Raw genomic sequence first — 24,950 nt, 5'->3', positions numbered from 1 at the left:
ATTCCCATTTTCCCTTTTCCCCTGCTCCTGGATATTGTTTAACACTCCTCAGCTAAGCAGGATAAACTGGGTTTGGGTTTGTTGCATCCCAAATTTTCTCCTGATTCTCCTTTTTTCCCATGGAAACACCTTTGAATCTGGGGAATATTTAGGAGAGGCAGCTCCTGGTTCCCTTTGGATTAAGCATCCCTCCATAAGGCCGTGGTTTAACATTCATTTGCACAATCCATGCCTGGATTTCTTTCCCATAAATCCCTTTATTAAAAAAAATAATTGCTGCAGAAACCCCTCCTGAAGTTCTTTACACCTCCCTGAGAACACAGAGGCATCCAAGGCTGGAAAAATCCCAAATTTTGGGGTTTTTTTTCACCTTGGATTCCAAGGCAAGACCTCAATCCTCCCCTTCCACCTGGGGAAATCTTCACTGTTGGAGCAGACTTGGAGAATCCTGGGATTTTTCAAAGCCCTGTGGCCAAGGTGACCCAGCTGTGTCCTGGGGTGGCCCTGGAGCAGCAGGATCTCGTGATCCAGGATCAGGAGAGGGGAGACAGGGAGACGTCTGGGCTGGAGGAGATCAAGGGGACACATGATCCCAAGAGATGAAAGGAGAGGGGAAAAAACCCTTCCTCAGACCCTCAGGGATTGGCTGGGGTGACCTCAGATTGCTGGGGAGGAAATGGGGTTAAAAGTCAGAAGATTCCTGGGAGGATGGTGAGGCTGGAATGTTGGGAAGGGAGGGATTGGTTATCAGCTCCAGAACCTCATCAAAGTAATTAAAGCAGAGCTGATCCTGGCTTTAATTAGGAAAATGGGCTCAGTGCTTTGCACAGATCTGTATTTCCAACAGCTCAGCAGGGCCAGGATTATCCCAAATCCCCCCAGCCCAGTTTTACCTCCTGCTAGAAGGAAACTTCCATGAGGATGAGGATGAGGATTCCTGGAGAAAAGGAGCTCAGGAAGGACCTTCTGCATCTCCAAACTCCCTGGCAGGAGCAGGCAGCCAAGGGAAATCAGGATCTGCTTCCAGAAACAGGGACAGGAGGAGAGGGAATGGCCTCAGGGTGGGATATTGGGAAAATTCCTTCCTGGAATTGGTTTTCCAGCCCTGACCCAGCTGCCCAGGGATTGAAATCCCCCATTCCCAGAGAGATTTAAAAATTGTGGATGTGGCACTTGGGGACAGAGGTGGCCTTGGCAGAGCTGGATCCATCAAGGGGTTTTTCCCACACTAAAGAATTTGGGGATTGTAAGGAAAAGAGATGAGGGTGTCCCAAACAATTCCCTGTGCTGTGAGGAAGGGGAGCAGGGCTCAGCCTGCCCTGGATAAACCACGGGATGTTTTCCAGAGGCTGCTGATGGCTGGAGGGCAAGATGAGCTGATGACTCCATCCCAGAAGGACAAACCCTCGAGGACAGGGAAGCTCTGGATAAAGGATCCCACATTTTGTGGGATTCTCTGAGTGTTCCTGGCTGGAAGGCAATCCCGGGGCTGTCAACAAATCCTCCCCTTTTCCCAAGCAGAACAAAAGCTCTTCCCCTGCAGCTTCTCCTTTGTTTTCTAACTCCCAGAGTTTTAACCATGGAATTGCCCTTTCTAGAGCTGCCTCTTTTCCTTGGGATTGCAAATTCCCAGTTTGGAGCTGCCAGGCACTTCCAGCATTCCAAGGACACCCCTCAGTGACCCGAGCAGGGTGCAGCCCCTGGAGCACATTCCCCATATTCCCCATGTGTGAGGTTTGGCTCACCCCAGATGGTTTTTCATGGGAATGACCAAGCTCCAGCTGCTTTGCATCAGCAGAGCCCTGCAAAGCACTTAATGCAGGCCAGGCAAAGCTTTCCCTGGAATATTCCAGGGTTTTTCCCTGTTTCTGGGATTTTAAGGATGTTCAGATCTGCTTTACTTTCTGGTTTTCCAAGTGGGAACAGTCAGGGAGTGGGGGCAGGATAATGGGAATATCCTCAAGTTGTGCCAGGACAGGCTGGGATTGGATAATAGGGAAATGTTTTTACTGAAAGGAATATCCAGGCTTGGCTCAGGAAGTGGTGGAATCCTGATCCTAAAAGGATCTAAAAGTGTGGAATTGGGGACACACAGTGCTGGGCTCTGTGATCCTAAAAGATCATCCAGCAGAAATGATCTTGGAGTTTAATAATGTCCTGAGAGCACAGGAATGTGGGATTTGGGGACACAAAGGGTGCTGGGTCCGTGTTCCTAAAGGATCATCCAGCAGAAATGATCTTGGAGTTCCAAAATGTCCTGAGACATGGGAATGTGGGATTTGGGGACACACAATCCTGTACTCCATGATCCTAAAAGATCATCCAGCAAAAATGATCTTGGGGTTCTAAAATGTCCCAGAGAGCACAGGAATGTGGGAATTTGGGAATGTGGGATTTGGGGACACACAATCCTGTACTCCATGATCCTAAAGGATCATCCAACAGAAATGATCCTGGAGTTCCATAATGTCCTGAAAGGTCAGGAATGTGGCAATGTGGGATTTGGGGACACGGCAGGGATCTGACTCTACCTCTGCTGGTGATCATTTTCTGTGAGGGAATCTGGGAATTCCATGAGGGGATTTGGGAATTCCATGAGGAATTCTCTGTTCTCTGAGCCTAGAGCTGATTCCCAGGTGGCTGATCCATATTTTCCACCCACACATGGATGTGCAGACTCAATTCTTCAATGTCCCAGCAGAGCCCAGGAATGTGGGAATTGGGAGCACAGACAGAGCTGGGGCCTGGCTCTGCCTCATTTTCCATCAGGAATTTTGGAAATTCCATGAGGAATTCTGGAAATTTCATGAGGAATTCTGTGTCCTCTGACTCTGGACCTGATTTCCAGGTGGCTGATCCATATTTTCCAGGCATCTCCATGGATGTGCAGACCCTCTGAAAGTGCTGTGATTCCAGAGCCCCAAAAACCAAGATTTCCTAAAAAAACTTTGGGGCCATTTCCACTGGAATAAATCTGGAATCTCCTAAACAGGAATTTCCAGAGGGAGAACCAAGCTTGCCTGAACTGGTGCCAGTTCTGCTCTCTGGGTCACCAGCATTTTTTGGGAATATCAGGATAATCCTGTGCTCCAAAATCAACACATGGAAAATGCAACCAAGGGATTTTTCCAAGCCAGTTCAGGCTCTTTTTAATGGATATTATTTCTCCTTCCTGCCTTTCTATCCAGGAAATGTTGGGATGCTGCATTTCCTGGAATTCCCAGGAGCCAGAGCTGATCAATTTTTAATTCCATTTCCTTCCCTTCTCTGGCAGATTCCTCTCTTAGTGCAAAGCATTTAAAAGAGGGAGGTGGGAATTCTAATTCCCAGAATTGTGGGAATAAAGGAAGGCTGATCTGTAAATTCCTGCAAAATTATGGGGGAAAAGAAGATAATTTTCCTATAAAAGGTTGGGAAATGGGATGGGACTTGAAAAAGGGAAATTTTTCTTCATCTGGATCTTTTCCTCCTCATCCCAGGGCTTGATCCAAAGGCAGGGAATTAAATTTGGGAAGGTTGGGATGGAGGCTGAGAGAGGCTCTGGGGGTTGAGCTGGTGGGAAATCCACTCTGGCTCCCATGGGTCAGGAATGGAAGGAATTTGTGAGATATTTCTTTTTGAGATATTTCTTTTTAGGGAATTAGGAGATTTTTTTTTTTTTAAGGGAATTATGAGATATTTCTTTTTGTGATATTTCTTTTTAGGGAATTAGGAGTTTTTTGGTTTTGATTTTTTTTAGGGAATTTAGGAGATATGTATTTTTAGAGAATTTGTGAGATTTTTTTTTAGGGAATTAGGAGATTTTTCTTTTTAGGGAATTAGGAGATTTTTTTAATGGAATTAGCAGACATTTCTTTTTAGGGAATTAGGAGGGGTTTTTAGGGAATTATGAGATATTTCTTTTCAGGGAATTTGTGAGATATTTATTTTTGAGATATTTCTTTTTAGGGAATTAGGAGTTTTTTGGGTTTGGGGTTTTTTTAGGGAATTTAGGGGATATGTATTTTTAGGGAATTTGTGAGATATTTCTTTTTAGGGAATTAGGAGGGTGATTTTTTTGTTTTTTGGGGTTTTTTTTAGGGAATTAGGAGATATTTCTTTTCAGGGAATTTGTGAGATATTTACAGTTTTGGCTCTGTGAGTTTTCCAAGTACAGAGAGGAGAGAGAAATGGAGGAAATGCCACAATTCCAGGAGGCTACTCCTGTTCCCTGCTGAAATCCCCATCCCAACCCTCTGGAAAAAAGTTTTTCTTTATCAGGAACCTTCCCACAGGAGCCTCATCTCACACATCCAGAGGCCAAATCCCTGGAATTGTCCTGGCACAGTGGAAAATGTCCCTGTTGGAATTAAATTATCCTTAATCTCCCTTCCCATCCCATAATTCCATGAACATCCAGCTTTACTGAGACAGTAATTCCATCATTTCCCTGGGCAGTTTTTCCAAAGCTTTGCTCTTTCAGGGAAGAAACAAATCCCAAATTTCAGAGCAGCAGCTCCCAAAACACCCAGAAAATGCCACAATTTCCAGCCCTGCTCCATGAAATATTCCAAATATTTCTGCTCCGAGTCTCCAGAGAGAGAAAACTCCTCTCTGTAGGTGGCCAAGAGCTCTGGAAACAAATCCCAGGTCAAGGATAATGGAAAACTTCCTTTCCAAATCCAAAGCAAAGTTCAGGGATTTCCTGACCAAGACTTTCTTTTCCCACGGAATTCAGGAGCTGAGTGGGATTTTTTTAATTTTTTAGGGTTGGTTGTTTCTGAATCTGTTCCCATCAAATTTTAGCATCCAGAAGTTTTTTAGCTTTCTCAGAATTCCTGCCAAGCTGGAATTACCAAGGCTGGTGGGATCAGAGGGGGGAAGGTGATTCCTGGATTTACCAGGGGAGTCTCACCCATCCATTCCTTTCCCCAAAGGAATTGTGTTCAGAATTCCACGTGGGATCCAGAAACACCCTGATGGATCAGGGATGATCCTTCAGAGCTGTGGCTTTTCCCTGCTGTGCCTGAACTCTGTTTAACATCCCAAATTTTTTCCCCTTGGAATAAAGAACTGAGCCGAGTTTAAAATCGGGATAACTCGGGAGAAGGGAGAGGGAATCCACAAATCTTCTTTTGATCCCTCTAGGATTAAAGAGAAACATGCCAAAATTACCACAGCAGAGTGGGAATATCTGGGAATCTTCCATGGGAAGAGGGAGGGGGATGAGCTGTGGAGTCTCCCTGCAGCTGATCCTCGATCCAGCTTTTTCCATGGAAGCTGGAGAGGGACGGGACATTTCCCTGGAGCTCATCCAACCCCATCCCAATTTCCCGAATTTTTGGGATTAAGCAAAGCAACCCCACACCAGAGTATTCTGTGCTTCCCACGGGATTCTCCCAAATATCAGAGGAGCGGGATTTGGAGATGGAAAAGGGATGGAAAGAATTCCTAACAACACAAATTCCCTTTCCTGGGTTTCTCTTGGAAGGAAAGGTTCGGGTTTCCCTGGAAAGGTTCGGGTTTGCCTGGAAAGGTTCGGGTTTCCCTGGAAAGGTTCGGGATTCCCTGGAAAGGTTCGGGATTCCCTGGAAAGGTTCGGGATTCCCGGGAAAGGTTCGGGTTTGCCTGGAAAGGTTCGGGATTCCCTGGAAAGGTTCGGGTTTGCCCGGAAAGGAGCTCCCGGGAGCATCCAGAGGGGGATCCCCGATCCAGGGCTCGGGATCCTGCCAGGACAAACAGTGGCGCTGAATTCCCGGGAATTCCCACTGGGAATGCGCTCCTGGCTGGGCGGGAGAGAGGGAGGGGAGCATCCATCCCAAATCCCGCTGATTCCATCCCAAATTCCTGGTGTTCCCATCCCAAATCCCCACTGTTCCCATCCCAAATCCCGGGTGCTCCCATCTCAAATCCCGGGTGCTCCCATCCCAAATCCCGGTGATTCCATCCCAAATCCCCATTGTTCCCATCCCAAATCCCCATTGTTCCCATCCCAAATCCCAGGTGCTCACGCAGCACTTGCTCCCTGAATCCGGGTCAGGATGGGGGGGATGCAAATTCCCAGGGAATGCTGGTGAAACAGAATCAGGACTGGAAGTTTTCCAGGCGTCCTCTCTGGAGAAAGAGAAAAAAGGAAAAGAGGGGGAAAGGAAAGGAGAAGGAAGGAAAAGGGCAGGAATGTTTTCCAAAGCCTTTCGGGTGTGTCTGTGCCCTCTGGAGCAATTGTGCAGCATCATTCCCAATCCCAGATTATCCCAGGAAATTCCTCTCTCATCCCTGCACTTTAAACCCGTTCCTGGTGGGCTCTGAGTCGATCCTGGGATGGAAGTTTTCCATGGAAAAGGATTCCTAGAAAATCCTTTGCAGACAGCTCCATTCCCCATTCCCGGCTTTCTCCAAGCATCCCAGAACTCAGGAAAATCCAGCCTGGGGGCAGGGCCGGGTCTCCCGCGGCTTTTGCACTATTTGGGATTGGCCGTAGATGGCAGCAAATGTCTCGGAGCTTCCCGCTGAGCTGGCTGTAAACGGGAAAATTCCTGCATCCCGGGGAAATTCCTGCATCCCGGGGAAATTCCTGCATCCCAGGAAATTTCTGCTTCCAGGAAAATTCCTGCATCCCTGTGCTATGTAGGAGAGGGAGCACAGCTGTTCCCATCCCGGGATCTCTGGTGGAACAGCTCTGGCAGCTCCAGGCTCCTTATGTTGGATCCTGGGATGAACTGGGGGATGTGAGGGAGCCAAACCTGGGGAGATCCTTGGGAATGGTCCTGGAGCTGATCCAGGAAGGATCACCCTGCAGGGACAGGACAAGGAGCAGCTGTTCCAAACTGGGAAAAGGGCGATTTACATGGGATTTTAGGGAGGAATTCCTGGCTGGGATGGAATTCTTGGAGCAGCTGTGGGTGCCCCTGGATCCTTGGAAGTGTCCAAGGCCAGCTTGGATGGAGCTTGGAGCAATCCAGGATAGTGGAAGTTTCCCTGGAACAAGATGAGTTTTAAGGTCTCTTCCAACCCAAACCAGTTTCAGACTCTGTGATTCCATGAAAAGTCTGTCCAGCCCAAGGCACTGATTCCACAGAGGATATCCCCAAGTGCTTGGGGAAACAGAATTGTTGGGAGTGATCCTTCCCCTTCTCCTGCCCCTGCTGTCATTTTAGGGCCCCATCTCCAGGGATTTCAGGAAAGCTCCCACTGTTTCCAGCCATCCCTCTGCTCTGGGATTGTTCAACAGGAGCTCCCTGTATCCATTTCCAGAATTCTATGGAATTCTGGAATGGTTTGGGATGGAAGGATTTTAAAACCCATCCCATTCCAACAGCTCCCACTGTCCCAGGCTGCTCCAAGCCCCATCCAAGCAGAAAATCCAACATTTTCCCCATCCCTTCTCCAGCCAGGAGAGCCAGCCCTGCTGCTCCTCACTTTGCCTTGACTTTCCCAAATCCCTGGATTCTCCCTCTCCAGCTCTTTGTTGTGAATTCCCTTAGCCAACCTCAGCCCCTTGGCTCCTCTCCAGAGCCTGGAATGCTGATTCCTGCCTGCTCCCTTTAATTCTCCTTTAATTCTCCTGTGGGGAGCACAACCACCCAGGGAGGGGAGAGTTGGGATGAGCAGGGGTGTGAATTCCCCCACACAATTCCCTCTGCAATTCCAGAGCTGTGGTTCCATAGGTTTTATCCCACAATTAACAAGGTTTCTGTAATCAGCCCAGAGTAGGAATGCTGTGGTTCCATAAGTTTTATCCCACAATTAACAAGGTTTCTGTAATCAGCCCAGAGCAGGAATGCTGTGGTTCCATAGGTTTTATCCCACAATTAACAAGGTCTCTGTAATTAGCCCAGAGCAGGAATGCTGTGGTTCCATAGGTTTTTTCTCCCACAATTAGCAGAGCCTCTGTAATTAGCCCAAGATAGATGGAGCTGGCAAGGAAACTCCTCATCAGCCTAATTCCAAAGTGTTGTAAAACCAGGGGATGGAAAAGGAACAGCAGCCATTTGTTTCCAATTGGGAAAAGTTCAGGGTTCAGGTTGCAGCTGGGACAAATCCTTTGCCTTCCCTGGATTTTGGGATGCTCCAGAGTGAGGGTGTGGGGTCAAACCCAGCCCCAAACTTCCCTGGTTTATTCGGCTGCTCCCTTTCTTTATTTCCCTCTTTCCCTGTTCCACATCTCATCCTGGTTTGGATTCCCAAATGCTCCTCCATTCCAGCCACTGGTTTTATTCCAGATTGAAAAATTCAGGAAAATTCATGTTCATCCCCTGAATCTGTGTCAGAGGAGAGATTCTGGTTCCTGAATGTTCCCCTGAGCTGCAAAGGATGCACTGAACTTTGAATTTATCCCTTTCCCAGCTTTATGCTCCTTTCTCCCAGTTTTCCTCATCCCTGCTCTTCTCTCCCACCAAAATTTTCCTGTCTCCAGCCATGGAGACATAGGAATATCCAGTCTCAGGGACAATCCCTTCCATTTCCTGGGACTGCTCAGCTATGGGATGGGATGGGATGGGATGGGATGGGATGGGATGGGATGGGATGGGATGGGATGGGATGGGATGGGATGGGATGGGATGGGATGGGATGGGATGGGATGGGATGGGATGGGATCACTGTCTGGGGATGGATTTGTGGCTCCCAAATGTTGGTTCTCCCTCATTCCCAAGAAAACCACCCTGAGATTGTCTCAGCCTTGAGTTTTTTGCTCCAGGGTAACTCTGAGCCCCCTGTGCTGCCCAAGCCTTGAGCAAACCTCCAAGGTTTTACAGCTCCAGATTTTATCCTTTAAAGCTGAGGGATCAGCTTTGAGCTGGAATTCCACAGGAAATATTCCCAGAATCCAGCCAGCCCCTCAATGTTCTGTCCTGGCACAGGGGACACAAAGGCAGCCTTTGGAATCAAATCCCACCAGGGCAGCTCAGTTGTTCCAAACTCCAAATCCATGCCAGGTCCAACATTCCAACCTTTGGTGCACCCCAGGAGAAGCTGTGGGGGGACAGGGAAGGGCTGGATTTCCAAACATGGGGATGGCCCTGGGAATTGCCTCCTTCAGAAACCTTGGAAAAGGTGTGGAAAAGCAGGATCTGGGCCTGGCAGAGGTGCAGAGGGAGCAGTGGGATTTATTTGGGACACAAAGGAGGCTGGGGAGTTGTTTTGGTTTTTTCTTGTCACAAGAAAAGCCAAACCCAAAATGTGTGGATGCTTCTGGAGTGTCCTTGAGGATTCCTCCCTAATCCAGGCAGGAATTCCAGGCTGTCTTCCCTCTCTCCAGTGGGGAAGGGCTGAACTGGAAAGGGATGATTTTGACAGTGTTTTTGTAGAAATTCTGGATTTTGACCCTAAATTCTAGCAGAGAGATGAAGAGGAAAGTTCACACCTGCCCTCAGGGAAAAATCCATCAGGATTTGTAGAATCCCAGAATGATTTGGGTTGAAAGGGACCTTAATGAAATAAATCCAATTTCTTTAGGGAATGAAATTTTTTAAATGCCAGTTTTGGACTGATTAAAGACTCGCCAGGATTCTGGTTTTTATTCAGGAATTCCACCCCATTCCAAGGGCAGGGACACCTTCCACAATCCCAGGCTGCTCCAAACCCCATCCAGCCTGGCTTTGATCAATCCCAGCAATGAGACAGCCACAACTTCTCAAGTCCAGCTCAAATCCAGCTTTTCCAAGAGGATTTGTGCCTTGGGATGGGCTGACTCATCCCCCAGAGCCCATCCCTGCCTTTCATGGTGAGCAGGGGCTGCCACAAACCCTGCTCCTGATTTTGGTGCTGTGGGAGGTGAGATCAGAGCAGTCAGAGCTGTGGCCGTGGTGTTTTGGGAAGGAAACCAAACCCCTGGATCTCCAGGGCTTGGAATTAAAGCCCAAATCCCATTTTTCTCCAGAATATTGTGTTCCCAAGCAGGAAATCTGCCTGGTCACTCAGGGTGTTGGTTCTCCACCTCCTGTGGATGTGCTGCACACCATGATCCAAAATTCCCCCACATTCACAATCCAAGATCACTTTCCTGCCCTTTCCAATTGTTCAGAAACTCTTCCCAACTAAGGATTTCTCCCAGCACAGGGAATACAGGGAGAAATTCCTGGGAATTCTGCCCAGATGGGCTGAAGCCATGAGGAGCTGTGAACCTCCAAGAGAAGCCCAAATGGATTGAATCCCATCCCATTTGGTGTGGGGGAGGATCTGTGCCTGGAGGGAATGCAGTGACCAGTTTTCCACCTGAATTCCCATTGGAAAGGATCTGTTTGTGCCCAGGGGTGGAGGGATTTTGCTGTGACCCCCCAAGATGCAGTGTCCTGTGTCCCAGGAAACCTGAGCTCCCTCCTCTCCTGCCTTTTCCCTTCATCCCTCTCCACCTGCTGCCCTAAGCCTGGCTTAGAGGAGGGCTCAGGACTAAAGCCTGACTAAAAGATTAAATAAATGCTGTCTGGGGCTGTGTTAGAAGTGGTTTCCCATTGCAGGGTTTTGTGTTGGGGTCACGACTCCAGGGGCCAGAGGCCACATTTCCCCTTCTCTTTTCCAAGCCTCTCTCCATGCTCATTATTCCACCTGGGATTCCTTTTCCTTCTCTTTTCCAAGCCTCTCTCCATGCTCATTATTCCACCTGGGATTCCTTTTCCTTCTCTTTTCCAAGCCCTCTATCCATGCTCTTTACTTCCAGACAGAATTCCATTTCCTCTTCTATTTTCCAAGCCCTTTTTTTATAATCCTTATTCCATCCAGGATTCCATTTCCCATTCTCTTTTCCAAACCCTCTTTCCATGCTCGTTATTCCTCCTGGGATTCCTTTTCCTTCTCTTTTCTAAGCCCTCTCTCCATGTTTGTTACTTCCAGACAGAATTCCATTTCCCATTCTCTTTTCCAAGCCCTCTTTCCATGCTCATTATTCCAGCCAGGATTTGTCACCCACTGGGAGCAGCTGCTGTGGGAGTTGGAGCCACATCCCATGGTGGTGGCATGGCACATCAGTGTCCTGCTGGGAATTGGGAATTCTCCCAAGGAAAACAGGCCCTGCTTCAGCTGAACTCACCCCACTGCTGACCCCATTCCTGGATCCAGAGGGGCCAAATCCCACATTTCAGGAGATAGGGAAGAAACTCCATCATAAAAATGTGTGGTGGAACATCCCTCCCTCTCCTCCATCCATGTTTATTTTCCAACCTCTGGTTCCTGAATAAAAACTGGAAGGAGTCTTTAATCAGTCCAAAATTGGGATTTTTAAAATTGAATTCCCTAAATAAATCTGATTTAATTCATTTTGTGTTCATGCACATCTGGGGTTCCTTCCAACCCTGACCTTGCCATGATCTTCCCTTGCAACTCCAACTTTTTGGGATATGTTGGAAAACTTGGAATCAACCTGATTTTAAAGCTGATCAGAGTCAAAAATCCCTCAGAGTGAGGGGAGAGAAATTGAACCACTGGTGAACCTTGAGAGCTTAAAGTTCAAACTGGTTTTATTACCCAGTGAGGCATCCAGAGTCCAGGCTGGGATAAACTGGAATTCCCTGCATCCATTGTCTGATCTGTTGGCACAAACTCTCCCAAGATACAAAACTCCAGATGGAATTCAGAGCAAAGCCCATTTCTCATGGATGAAATCCCTGTCTCTTTTTTGATAGGCATCCAATCTATTTTTTTTTTTTTTGGTGGATGGAGAGGAGTCTGTGCTAAATTTAAAGCCCAGACAGGAGTAAATTCATCATCCCAAAATCACGGGACAGGGTGTGGCACGAAATTCCCGGTGCTGCTCCCAGTTTCTAACTGGGGCACCAGTAATGTGATATCTGCACGTGCTGAGGGCTGGATCTGGCAGGACATTGCTGGGTACAAACCCTGGATTGTGGCTGTGGGGCTCTCAGTAAGGGATCCTTCCCCAGCTGACGTCAGAGGGACAGCTCGATTTCCACAGGATGGAATTCTGGAATTTTTGTGTCTCCCAGGGGCTGGGGATGCTGGGAGAGTTGGTGTCATTCTCAAAGTGCTGGGGGTTGGAAATAGCAACAAGGGCTGGGGAAAAAAAAAAAATAATGCAGCCCTGCATTTCCCAGGTCTGGGATGAGGAGCACAAAGGGAAGATGTCAATGGATGTTGGGTTTTTACGAGTCCCAGTCCCATCCCTGCAGCACTGGGAAGATCCCAGCTCTGGATCCTATCCCAGCCACAGGCAGGGAATCCCATCTGGGAAAGGAGCTGTGGGTTTTCATGGGACAATCCAAACATCCAGCACCAGCATGGGATGGTTTGGCTTGGGAGGTGTCCTCAAGGATCATATAGTTCCATCTCTGCCATGGGCAGGGACAATTCCCACCATCCCAGGATGCTCCAAGCCCTGTCCAGCCTGGCCTTGGACACCTCCTGTCTCTTCAGATTCCCCCTCTGACTCCAGCTCCTGGTTTCCATCCCTGTCTTGGAATAACAAATTCCTCAGTCTGGTCAATCCCTGAAGGTTTCTTATTTTTGCCTCCCCGTTGGATTTGCTTGGAAAATCCCCTGGATGTTTCCCTGTGGGACACAGGCTGCAGGTGGTGATGCCTTTGCTCCGTGAGTCAGCACTCTGCCATTCCATCAGGGACCCAAAAATTCCAGGGGACACTGCTGTCCCAGACTGTCCATAAACACAGGGAAAGCCAGGCTTAGATCTCCATGAAAAGCATGGAATAAACCAGTGGGGTGAGGGAGATCATCAGAGGGAATAACACATCTTAATCATGGAATCAGGGAATGGTTTGGGCTGGAAAGCACCTTAAGGATGATCCCTGCCATGGCAGGGACACCTCCCACTGTCCCAGCTCCTTCAAGTGTCCAACCTGGCCTTGGACACTTCCAGGGATCCAGAGGCAGCCACAGCTTCTTTGGGAATTCCATCCCTGCTTCTCCCCACCCTCCCAGCCAGGAATTCCTTCCCAATATCCCACCTAACCCTTCCTCTATTCCCTCCACACTTATCTTCCCAACTGTAATTGTATAAAATAGACCAGACAACTCCAAATGGCCCAAAACCTTTTAAAAATCCCATTTTGGGAGGATCCCACTGGAACCTGGCACCCTGAGCTGTGTCCTGCTAAAAATATCTGGGATTTCTATTCCCAAGGGGATGAGTTGTGGCTGGGGAACCCCTCTGGCTCTGGAGCAGCATCCCTTCATCCCAGATTATCCCTAGGCTCAGCCTAAACCCCATCCCAGAGGAGTTTGCAATCCTGAGCAGATCCAGGCAGCGTTTGCTCTGCAGTGCCAGCAGTGATTTATCTCCTCCTAACCCAGACACGTAAACAGGCCCATGAATCATGCCTTAAATCATTCCCTAAAAGTGCCTCTTTTTCCCTGGGAGGCTGTAAAGGCAGCCTGGGGTGAGCTGGGATGGCTCTGCCACCCAAAGGAACTCGCTGCCTTCCTCACCCTCTTCACCCTCTGGCTCTTCCCAGGGTGCTGCTCCCACTGCCAATCCCTGGATTTTCCCTGCTCGCTGGGGTTTTGTAAAGTTAACAGCCCAGTTTAGGCAGGGACAGATGGTCCTGATAAGCCACAGCCTCCTTAAAAGTGTTGCAACCCAGTTTTCCTTCCAAGTGCTCCCTGCTGGAGCCAGAGCTTTGTGGTGGGGAATCATGGATCACCTGGCTGGAGCTGGGATTTATTTCCTTCTGCTGCTGCTTTGCCTAAAAGAAAAAAAAATCACTTATTAATCACCAGCTTCTCCTGCAAAATGATTGGGACCCCCCACTTGAGGTTCCATCACCTTTTCCAGGGTGAAGGATGTGCTGATCCCTCCCAGCTACCCGTGACCTTTTCAGCATGGACAAAGGCAGATCCTCATGATTTATGGGATGGAAAAAAAAAAAAAAAAAAAAAAAAACAACAGCCCCACACTAAAAATATCTCCCTGTGTTTCACTGTCCCAGCTGGAAGCTTTTCCAGAAATTCCCTCTGGATTCCAAAACAAGGCCAGTGCCCATCCACGAGCCTGTAAAACAAGTGATGACTTTTTGTCTGGATGAAAACAGACTTTTTTTTGGGATGAGGTTGGTGCAGGGATTCCAAGCAACAGTGCTCACATCCTGCTTTGGAGGCTCCACCTGGCTGTCAACAAGAAACAGAGGGGGGAAAAAAATTCCATTGGAGTCATAGGGATGTTGGAGAGCTGTGAGAAGGTGAGACTGGAGCTCCATCCCTGGAATTGTCCAGGGATAAGGTTTGGATCAGCCTGGGATAGTGGATTCCCTGCCCATGGGGTTGGAAATGGGGTTCAAGGTCCCTTCTGACCCAAACCAGTCTGGAATTCTGTGACTCTGGGATCAGGATGACATGGAAACACTGGGGAAGGAAATCTGAGCCAGGCAGGTGCTTCCTGCACTTTTTCCCTGCAGGTGATCTGGGATTTTCCATCAGAAAACAAGAGAGGGAAAACTCTGGAAGTCAGAAGTGAAAGGAATAAGTTTTTATGGCTCTGGAAATCTCCCAGTTCTGCCATCAGGGAATTCTTAATTGTGACTATTCCTGATTGAGATTTTGGACACAGCTGTAAAGATGCTGCCAGGAGCTCTGGGTGTGTGCTGGAAAAGGCAATTCCCTTTTTTTGTTGTTGTTGTTATTTTTGGGAAATAAGATTTCTGTTGTCCTCACCAGCCTGAGACCTTGTTCTCCCTGAGTCTGGATTAAAATTCCCTGAGCTGAGCCTGCCCAGCTCACAGCTTCCCACAATTTTGGGGTGACCTTGTTCCCTGTGCCCATCCACAATATCCTGTCATCCCAGATTTCCACCTCTGTCCCTGTTTGTTTGGAATTTAGGCTGGACTAGCTCTGGCACCAAAGCTGAGGCCACCTGGTCCTGCTGGGCTTTCCTGGTCACTGCTGAGCTTGGTTCATCCCACTTTTCTCAGGCATCAGGGATCCCCTGATAATGGGATTTCTGCCCAGGTCATTCCACCCCTGGGAGGAGAATCCAGAATCCTTCCAGCCACTTCCCACTGCAGATCTGGAGATGTCCCTCAATCCATTGGTCATTCCCAGGACATTCCCTGGTTTGGTCACCTCAGGCTGAAGTTGGACTGGCTGTCCCACATCAGGGAATTATGGAATGGAATTATGGGATGGAAGGGAATTTAAGGATCACCCATTCCCACTTCCCACTGTCTCAGGTTGTTCCAAGCCCTGTCCAGCCTGGCCTTGGACATTCCAGGGATCCAAGAGCAGCTTCTCTGGGAATTCCATCCCAGCTCCTCCCCACCCTCCCAGCCAGGAATTCCTTCCTCAAATCCAACCTCGATGCACTCTCCTTCACCCTAAAACTAACAGAAAATTGATATTTAACCCTCACATTGCCAGGTCTGACTTGAAGTTATCCAAACCCAAGCCTGGGATTTCCCGTGGCTGATCCCCAGGGAGCAGCTGCTGGCACTGGGAGCTCTCTGAGGTTTCCCAGCTCCTGCCTGCAGCTCCTGGCACTCTCAGAGCTTTGGGAACGTGGCCCAGATCCCACAGCTGCCCCACAGCCTTGGCACAGCATTCCCAGGGCAGGGATGTCACATTTCCCTGCCCTCCAATGCCACCAGCATGGACCTGGCAGGAGTCAATCCCAAATCCCTGCTGGGGCAGTGGGGAGGGATGTGGGATTGACCATCCCAGAAATATCTCAGCAGCATCCCCCAAGCCCCTCTAGGATGGGAAAAGGAGAATTTTGCCTCCATTTCCTCCCAATTTCTCCAGGTCAGTGCCTGTGGAAAAGGGGATTGCTGGGATTAGGGTGTCTGAACAAATGCTCCAGGGAGAGGAGCAGGTTATCCTGACCTGGAGGATTTTGGAACTCTAGCCCAGGGTTCCAAGCTGCAGCAGGGAAGTCATGCCAAGGTTTTGCCTCTCTCCCCAAATTCCTGGGCTGCCTGAGGCCACGGGGGGATCCTGAGTTGATTCCTGGTCAGGGCTGCTGGAAGGTGAGGGGTTGGTGCTTTGGAAGGGGGAAAAAACAGGAAAATAGGGGGGGGAAGGGGAAAAAAAGAATCAATCTCAGCATGACCTGGAGATTGGGATTTCAGCCAAAATTTTGGATAATTTGTCAGTGGGAAGGCTGGAATTTGGGAGCAAGAGCTCTTTTCCCTTTCCTGCTCCTCCAGCTCATTGCTCCCAAATCCATCTTTTCCTCCCCTTTTCCTGAGGCAGACACACCAAAAACTTTGGGATAGTCCAAAAAAATTAAAGCAGGGAAATGGGAGAAGCTTTGCTGGGAGTGTGGGAAACTGAGGCAGGAAATCTGCTTTTCACATTCCCAGCTGGAATGAATTCCTTAGGGACCTTGGAGTCACCAAGGTGATTCAGGATCTGAATGTTTGGAGTTCAGAATCACTCAGAATTCCAGGTGAATCCTGAGGGTGTTTTGCCTCTTGAGGGATATTCCTGGTTTTTATCCAGAGCAGGACGATGGAGGGGCCACAGGTGATCCCAAATCCTGGCTCTGCTTCCTTAGGAGACTTGGAGTTGTCCCCACAGGTCCCTTTTGGCTTAAAAAGTTGGGATTGAGGAGGACAAGGAGTTCTCCAGGGGGAAATATTCCATAAGTGGGAAGAATTCCATGAGAGGGAAATATTCCATGAGAGGGAAGAATTTCATGAGTGAGAAGAATTCCATGAGAGGATTCCATGAGTGGGAAATATTCTATAAGTGGGAAATATTCCATGAGAAGAAAGAACTCCATGAGAGGGAAATATTCCATGAGTGGGAAATATTCCATGAGTAGAAAATATTCCTTGAGTGAGAAGAATTCCATGAGAGGGAAATATTCCATGAGAGGGAAATATTCCATAAGAGAAAAATATTCCATGAGTGAGAAGAATTCCATGAGTGGAAAAAATTCCATGAGAGGGAAAAAGTCCATAAGTGGGAATTATTCCATGAGTGGGAAAAATTCCATAAGTGGGAAAAATTCCATAAGTGGGAAAAATTCCATGAGTGCAGGGATGGAAGAGAATCCAGAGGATAAATTGGGAATTTCCTCAGTGGAGCATTTTTATAGAAAATCAATCCAAATAAATCAGTGGAACCTAAATCCCAGAATCCCAGAATGATTTGGGTTGGAAGGAACCTTAAAAATCATCTATTTCCACCAAAAATTTGGATTCCTCTCATTTTTGAGGCCAATAATAGGGAAATTGGGATTTTTTGCTCTAAATTCCTGGAATTTAATGATGTTGGAATCAGCATTTTAACAACTCTTTTCCAAGCACTGTAGGAAAAACTTGGATTGGCTGGATTTTGAAGCAAACCAAAGGGATTTGGAAGTGTAGGCTTGGAAAAGAGACCCAATATTGATGATTTTTATGGATAATCTGAATTTTGACTAATTTTGAGCATCTGTGGTGGGACAGTGGTGCATTAATTATTGATATTAATGAACTAGAATCAGCAGAATTCACTAGAATTTCCTGTAAAATAATATGGAATCAATTCTTCCTGCTTAATTACAGGTATTAACCCTTCTCTTTAATTGCTGTTTTAATTAGCTTTTAATTAACACCTCCATGGAATCCTTCATTCTTCTTTAATTCAGAGGAAAATGGAGAGAATCCCATTTTTGGGGAGCTGGGAAAAGCTGGCATCTCTTCCTGAGCACATTCCCATTGGGAATATTCTGCTTTATATCCCACAACTCTTTTGCTGTTGGGTTGAGGGATAAAAACCCAAAATTGGCTTTTTTTACAGATTTAATCTCATCATTGAATTGAGATTTTTGTCCTGCACTGGTTCTTGGTGAGAGGAAATCCAGGGAATCAGGATGGAATTAAGGAATTCTGGTGCATCCCAGCTGTTTGGAAATCTGTGTTTGTGGAAAAAGGGAATTGGGCTGGAAGAGAGAAATTGGATTTTCCCACTGAGAATCCAGGAAAATCCAATTTTTCTGGTGCTGTATCCAAGGGCATCCATCACATATCCAGGACAGATTTCCATAAAAGATTTCAGGAGCAGCACTTTGGGAATCTCCAAGCCATGGGAGCTGGGAATCACCTTCAGCTGCTGTGGGAGAAATCTGGAATTTCTCAGAATTTCTCTCAGATCTGCTTGTCCACCCTAAGTCTGATCCTGCCTTGGTCTAGGCTTGGTTTTGGGCTCCTTGATCTCGAGCTTAGCTCATCACATGGAAATTATGGAAAAGTGGGGGTGTCTCCAGTTAGGCCAGGTCTTTTCCAGACCAGGATGGGATTCCTGGGAATATCTGAGATTTTTCAGTTGGTATTTATCATTCCTGAAGTGCAGGGTGGGATGGGGGTTGTTTATGATCCAGGAATAAAATTCCAGCCTCTGCTGATCCCTCCCTGCTCCCATCTCTGCTCAAGCAGCCTGGTAGGAAATTTTGGGAATTTTCTCCTTTCTTGGAAGGTGATTTTTCCACAGCTCAGCCCCTTGGGTCCCACCTCATTTACTCCAGGGGTGGAAAATAGAAATTCCTTTGGGATTTAAAAATGTTTTCTCTGAATTCCCATTCCTGGAAAGGCACCATAAATCTAATTTCTGGATAAATGACTGCAAATCATAGATTCCCAATCCCTGGAAGTGTCCAGTTGGGATAATGGGAAACATCCTTGCCCAGGGGGTTGGAATGGGATGATCCTTAAGGTCCCTTCCAACCCAAACCATTCCAGAACTGCAAAATTTTCCCTTTTCCCTTCTATCCCCTTCCCAATGATTTCCTGGTGCAGATCCCAACATTCCTTGACCTCAATCCCAACAAATCTGCTTTTTGAGCTGCTTCCAGGCAAGTGGCACTGAGAGGATTATTCCCCATTATTCCCAAAAATGAAGCCCATAAATGAGGATAACTGGGACCTCCCCAGAGACATTTGGGGTTTTTTTTATGACTGGGACATCAGCCAGAGAATTCCCATCCTCATCCATCCCCATCCAGAAGGGATGAAAGGGATCCAAGTGGATTTTACAGCCTCAGGATAAAGTTGTTGATAAAGTTGAAAAGAGACATTCCCAGATCTTTTCCCCACAAGAAATTTTTATTTTCCAGCACTGGGAAGAGAGGAGGATTGCAGGAATGAAGGGAGAAGCTGCCCAGGCTCCTGCATCCCCCAGGATAAAACCATTCCTTGGATAAACTGAATTCCAGGAAACTCAGGGCAAGACTTTCTGCTGAGGAAATTTAGGGAAATGGGATTTAAAGGGATTTGCTGGCAGCTTTTAAAGGGATTTTTAGGGGATTAAGTCTGCAGGGACAGGATAACCTCGACCTCTTCCTCTAAAACAGCTGGATTTGGGAGCTGGACACATCTGGGACAATTCCTGCCTTTTCTTGGATGCTCCTTTTACTCACAGAATCCCCCACCAGCAACAATTCCTCCTCAAAAATCTTCTCAGTGCTCATGAGTGACCAATTAATGGGGGAAAAAAGGGTTGTGGGGGAAAAGAAATCCCAAAAAAAGGGTGATCCAATTTATTTCAGGGGCTGGTTTAAGGATGGAAGAAATTCCAGCTGCTCTGGGCAGTTCTGAGATGAGATCTGAGGGAATAGCTCAGATAGGTAAAAACCATCCTGGATATTCGAAATTTTTCATCAAGGCAGAGATTATTGGGAAAAATAGATCCTGCATTTATTCTCTTCTGTTGGTTCAATGGTTTAACCAGGATGAGAAATTTTTATTTTTATTTATTTATTTTTTGTATTTGGGAATTTGATAAAAGAGGAGGGAAATGTTGAATATGGGAATCTTGAGGAGTCTTTGGGGTTCACAGGGATGAAAAATTCCCAGTGCCTTTTATCTCTCTTTTCACTGTCCTGAGCAGGGAATAAATGGTGCTGAAAATTCTGGATATTAATGTGGATTTTGGGATTCTCAGCATGGCACAAGTGACCTTAAAAAAAGGGGAAATTCCTGAATATTGATGAAAATATCCCTTTTTTTTGGCCAATTCTCCATCCTAGCCTAATTCCAGGAGGTGCCAGTTTGGGAAAAGAGGTGACACTTGAGGGCTGTCACCTCCCAGCAGCAGTTCAGGACATTCCTGCCCCCAGAATTTGTCTCCAGGCTCTGGATTTTCCCTGTTCCTGCTGGATTTGGGCTTTGTTCATTTGGTTGATCCCAGTTGGGATTTTTCAATCTTTGTTCTTTTCATCTAAATCTCAAATTAGGGTTTCATTTCCCTCCTTTCTCTGTATCCTACAAACCTCCATCCCTGGTTTTCTCCATCCAAAAGGATCCAAATCCCTTCCAGAGCAGCAGCTGCTTCATCCCAAACATTCCCAAATTCTGGAGTCTCACCTGGGCACTCCTGGAAGTGAAGCTGCTTTTTTTGCTGCCTGGGAATCTCCAAAATCCCCAAAAATTTGGCCCAAATCACTCCTAATGGTTTTAGCAAATGATGTTCCCCCCAGAATTTTTTAGGATCAGGTGTTGGGATTTTTTTTCCAAGGGAAAGTTTTGCCCAGCCAGAACCAAATGTTCCTTGGATCAGGAAGTTATCAAAATGAAAATATTCATGCAGATTCCTTTAACTTTGGACAGCTGGGCTGGGAAGAGAAGCAGGGAAAGCACCTTAAAATCAGGAGATCCAGGGCAGGAAAAATAAAAAAAAATTCAGATTTTTTTTTTTTCTTCCCCCCAGAAAAATCAGGAAAATGTGCAATTAGGGAGTTGAAAATCCTCCAGCAGCTGGAAATCCAAAGGTGCTCTTGGTTTTTGAGCTCCAGGTGTTTGTGCTGTGCCAGCTGCTGTCCCTGGATCCCAAATCTGAGGATTCCAGGGTTGGATAATCCTCAATTCCCAGGGATCTTTTGGCCTGAAATGTCCCCAAGGGGTTGGGATAGAGGAAATTCCAAATTCTGAACTCTCAGCCCCCAGCCTGGTTTTCCCTGGATGTTTAAAGGGAATTTTCCAGCACCTTCCACAGTTTTCCCAAAAGCTTTTCAGAGCTGATGCCTTCAAACACCAGTGAAAATCTGTTTTAATCCATCCAATTATTTACAGTCACATTCCAACCACTTTGACCAAGGGGAAACACACAAAATTTCTTTTTTTTAAATAATTTAAAACACTTTTTGGGAGGGGAGGGGGGAATCTGGGCTCAGCTTTGGTGGATTTTTTTTTAAGGATCAGCCAGTTTAGAAAAAAATCAAACCTGATCTTGGAGCTCTGTCTCTGCCCAGCTCTTGGAGATTTTTTTTCTCCTCTTTTAATTCTGGGGGATCAAAATGTGTTTTCTGTGCATCTCTCAGAGCTCAGCCAGAGGAGCTTGGGATGAATCCCTGGGAATTTTTGAGGTCCCATCCCTCTAAACCCAGCCTAACCCCTCTGGCTTTGCTTGGAGCAGCAGCAGGAGCTGCCCCTGATCCTCCTGTTCCCAATCCAAGCTGAAATGAGGGATGGTGCCTCAAATGTGGACATGCCAAACATCTGGGAAGGGCTGGAATTGTTCCCATTAACGTGGAGGAGGTTTGGATTTGTTCCAAGGACATAAAAACCCAACTCCTGTTTTACTCCCAGCCCTTTATCAGATTGGACTCCGCAGTTGTGAGTCCCTTGCCCCTGTTCCTCTCCTTGGGAAATTGAATTCCAGGTGATTTGGGAGCTGGGATTCATTAACCCTCGTTTGGAGGGAGTTAATTGGCCCTCAGCTGGATCCTGTTACTGGCTTGGCAAAGGGAATGAACTGGGAAAGAGGGAAGGAAGGTGGATTTGGGGTAGGGGTGGAATGGGTTGGTTGGAAGGGATCTGAAGGATCATCCCAAGGGCAGGGATCCAAATTCTCTGGGAATTCCATCCCAATATCCCATTCCTCTGGCAGTGGAGCTATTCCCTGTGTCCTGTCCCTCCATCCCTTGTCCCCAGTCCCTCTCCAGCTCTCCTGGATCCTTTCAGGCCCTGCCAGGGGCTCTGAGCTCTCCTGGAGCAGAGGGTGGGAGATTCCTGGGAATTCCTGGGATTCAGGCAGGATTTTACGGATCCTGATGCCTGGGGATGAAATCTGCATGAAGGGAAGGTTGTAATTCCTAAGAGGAGAGGAGTCCTTGGCATTGAATTATTTACTAGGAGCATTTTCCTCCTGGACAGTCTGGGATCCTCCATCCCAAAATTGCTGCGGGGTGCACAGTGCGACCATTCCCAGCCCGTGCCACACCCAGGGGTGACAATTCTGCACTTTGGGACACACTGCAGAGCAAAGCCAGGCGCCCAGGGCGTGTCTGGGGCTCTGAGGGGCGCAGAGGGGGGTTTGGAGCTGGGGGCTGAGCTCTGTGCCCCCGTCCCTGCAGGTGGATGCTGACGATGTCATCACCAAGGAGGAGCAGATCTTCCTGCTGCTGAAAGCCAAGGCCAAGTGCGAGCGTCACCTGAAAGCCAAGGTGCCCAAGGTGCAAGGTGAGTGCTGCCAAACCCCAGCCCTGCTCCCCCCAGACCCTCCCCCAGCTGGCAGCAGGCATTGGGAGCATTTGGGTTTTTTTTTTTTTTTGGGGTGGTTCAGTGGGGAGGAGGATTCGGCGCCTGGCGATGGGAAGGAAAGTTGTCTCAGGTTTGTTCTGCTTCAGAATTCCAAAAAAAAAATAAAAAATAAAAAAGGGTCCAACAGGATGTGGAAGCTTGTGGGATTATGGCCATGATTGTTGTAAGCAATGCACAGAATTCCAGAATGGGATGGGAGGGACCTTAAAGATCCCATTCCATCCCTCTGGAATGGGCAGGGACAGATCCCACTGTCCCAGGCTGCTCCAGACTGGCCTTGGACATTCCAGGGATCCAGGGGCAGCCACAAATCTTTGGGAATTCCATCCCAATATCCCATCTAACCAGTGGGAGCCATTCCCTGTGTCCTGTCCCTCCATCCCTTGTCTCCAGTCCCTCTCCAGCTCTCCTTCAGGCCCTTTTCCAGGTGAACATTCCCAAATCCCAAAAAAAATGCTTTGCAAACAGCAATAAGGAAAACAAATCATTCCTCCCAGACCTTTCTCCTTCCCCACTCTCTCTCCTCTGAAGGACCAAACTCAGCTGAGCCTCTTCCTTCCCCTTCCTCTCTATTTTGGGGCTGGAAAATCATTCCCAGCTGGGAGAGGAAGGACAGAACTCTCTTATGTGGGGAGCAAAATCCTCACCCCCTGCTGGTTCCTTTCCTCACATTCCCAAATTTTAATTCCCTCACATCCTTCCATTTCCAGGGAAAATGGGACAATCCTGGATGATCCTGCAACTCAGCTCTGTTCCCTTGGGTAGTACAGTGGGAAAACCAGGGGAGGGAAAGGCAGCCAAGCCCAGCTTTGGCAAGCTCAGCTTTGCCAAGCCCAGCTTTACCACCTGCCCTCCTGGTGCCTTTGGAAACACCAGAGAGGGGCCATAAAATCCCAACTTTCCTTTGATCCCAAGCCTCCTGTTTTCCATCAGCAAACCCCAAGCCACATCCTCTGCTGCTCCTTTGTCCCCTCACCCCCTGCCCAATTAGCACCTCGTTAATGAGGGAGTGGGCACTCATTAGTGTCTCAGTGCCCACCTGCTCCTGCTGCCCCTTTTCCAGCTTTTGGGATGGATCCCCCTTCACAGGGATGTGATTGACAGGTTGATTTTGGGGGCTCTTTCCCAAGGGCAGAGCAAAGGAAGCAGATCCCAGGGATTTGGAGATGGGGTTTGAGACCTGGGGCTGAAGAAAATTTCCAATGTGTGGAAGTTTTTTTGTACCATGGGTGCAAATCCTGCCTCTGGAAAAAGCTGCTCTGAGCTCCTCAGACTCCATCCTCTACAGACAATCCCATCCCAAACTGTCCAAGGGGAGCAATCACCTGGATCTCAAGGCTTTGGAGGTTTCACTCATGAGCAGAGGAGAATTAGATCCAATTAATCTGCACAGAATGAATTCCCACTCAACCTTTCACAAGGAATGTGTTTTTTTAGGATTTAGCACCCCAGAAATTCCCTTTAGGACTTCCTAAACAAGGCAGGAATTTTCCAGATTGCCCTGAGATGGTTTAAGGGGTTTGTGGTGCCAGCAAAGAGTTTCCCAATTTGGAAAAGTCCTTCCCACTTTTCAAAGGAGCTTCCATCCACAGATTTTGGGATTTCAGCTGCCCTTGGATGCAGGGAAAATGGTTGGGTGCAGTGCTTTCCTTCTAGGATGGTCCAGAATTTGGGATGTGGTGATCAGGGACATCCAGACCTGTGCAGATCTCAAAGAAAAATTTGGGAAGAGCAACAATCTTCACAATTATGATGCTCCAGCTCCTATTTGCAGATAGGATTCAAAAGGAAAAAATTGATGAGGGATAATAGGGTTGGTTTGGAGCAAAATAAATCCTGGATGTGGCTTCCAGTTCCAAATCCCTGCTGGGTTTGTCATTCCAAAGGAGGGGAAAGATCCACAAAGGGGCAGCACTTTTGGGGGGGAGATACTCATCCCAAAATTGACCCAAGGATGGGATTTCTCCATCCCTTTTTTAGGGAGCTGTGCCTGGAAAGGCAGAATCCCTCTGGGATCAGCCTGGAGCAGCTCCAGCCCTGCAGGAGCCCCGTGGTGTGGGATGTTTGGGAAAGGAGAAAATCTCCACTTAAAATTCCTGACCCCAGGCACCAACTTGAGGAGTTGAGGGGGATCTCTCCTCACCACAGGGATTGTAGGAAAAGAGGCTTTGACCCCAATTCTGGGAAGTGGGAACATGTCCTGGCTGCCAAGGTTGATATTCCAAATAAAAATCTTCGGGATCAAAAAGGTGAAAAACCTCTAAAATTTCAAACTTGCTTCAGCTGCTCCAAATTCCCTTTTTTTTTTTTTTTTTTGCCCCCTAAAAAGGTTAAAATTCTGTTTTGTGGGAGGATGAGGTCCCTGCTGTGGATCTGGGCCATGGGGAGCTGAGGCTGAGCTGCTCCAGCAGCTCCCAAAAAACCCCATCAGGATTTGTCATCCCCACCTTTGGCTGAGGCCCTGAGGGCTGGAGACCCAAAATACCAAAACCAAAAAAACCCCAAAACCCTTCCCCCACAAGCATTTGGTTTCCTCCTTTTCTCTTTTTT

At 47.6% G+C, this 24,950-nt stretch overlaps 1 protein-coding gene across 1 annotated transcript in view; it reads left to right on the top strand.

Annotated features, from left to right (window-relative positions):
• Positions 1-24,950, top strand: part of PTH1R (parathyroid hormone 1 receptor) — a 78,167-nt gene that overhangs the window by 13,840 nt on the left and 39,377 nt on the right. The window contains exon 2 of the mRNA XM_079302811.1: positions 22,214-22,319. Within this exon, the coding sequence (XP_079158937.1) occupies positions 22,214-22,319 (106 nt within the window). The remainder of the gene's footprint in view (positions 1-22,213; positions 22,320-24,950) is intronic.

This window comes from Erithacus rubecula (assembly GCF_903797595.1).
Source record: "Erithacus rubecula genome assembly, chromosome: 3".
NCBI classification, from domain to species: Eukaryota; Metazoa; Chordata; class Aves; order Passeriformes; family Muscicapidae; genus Erithacus; species Erithacus rubecula.
This window is presented reverse-complemented; position numbering and strand designations above follow the sequence as displayed.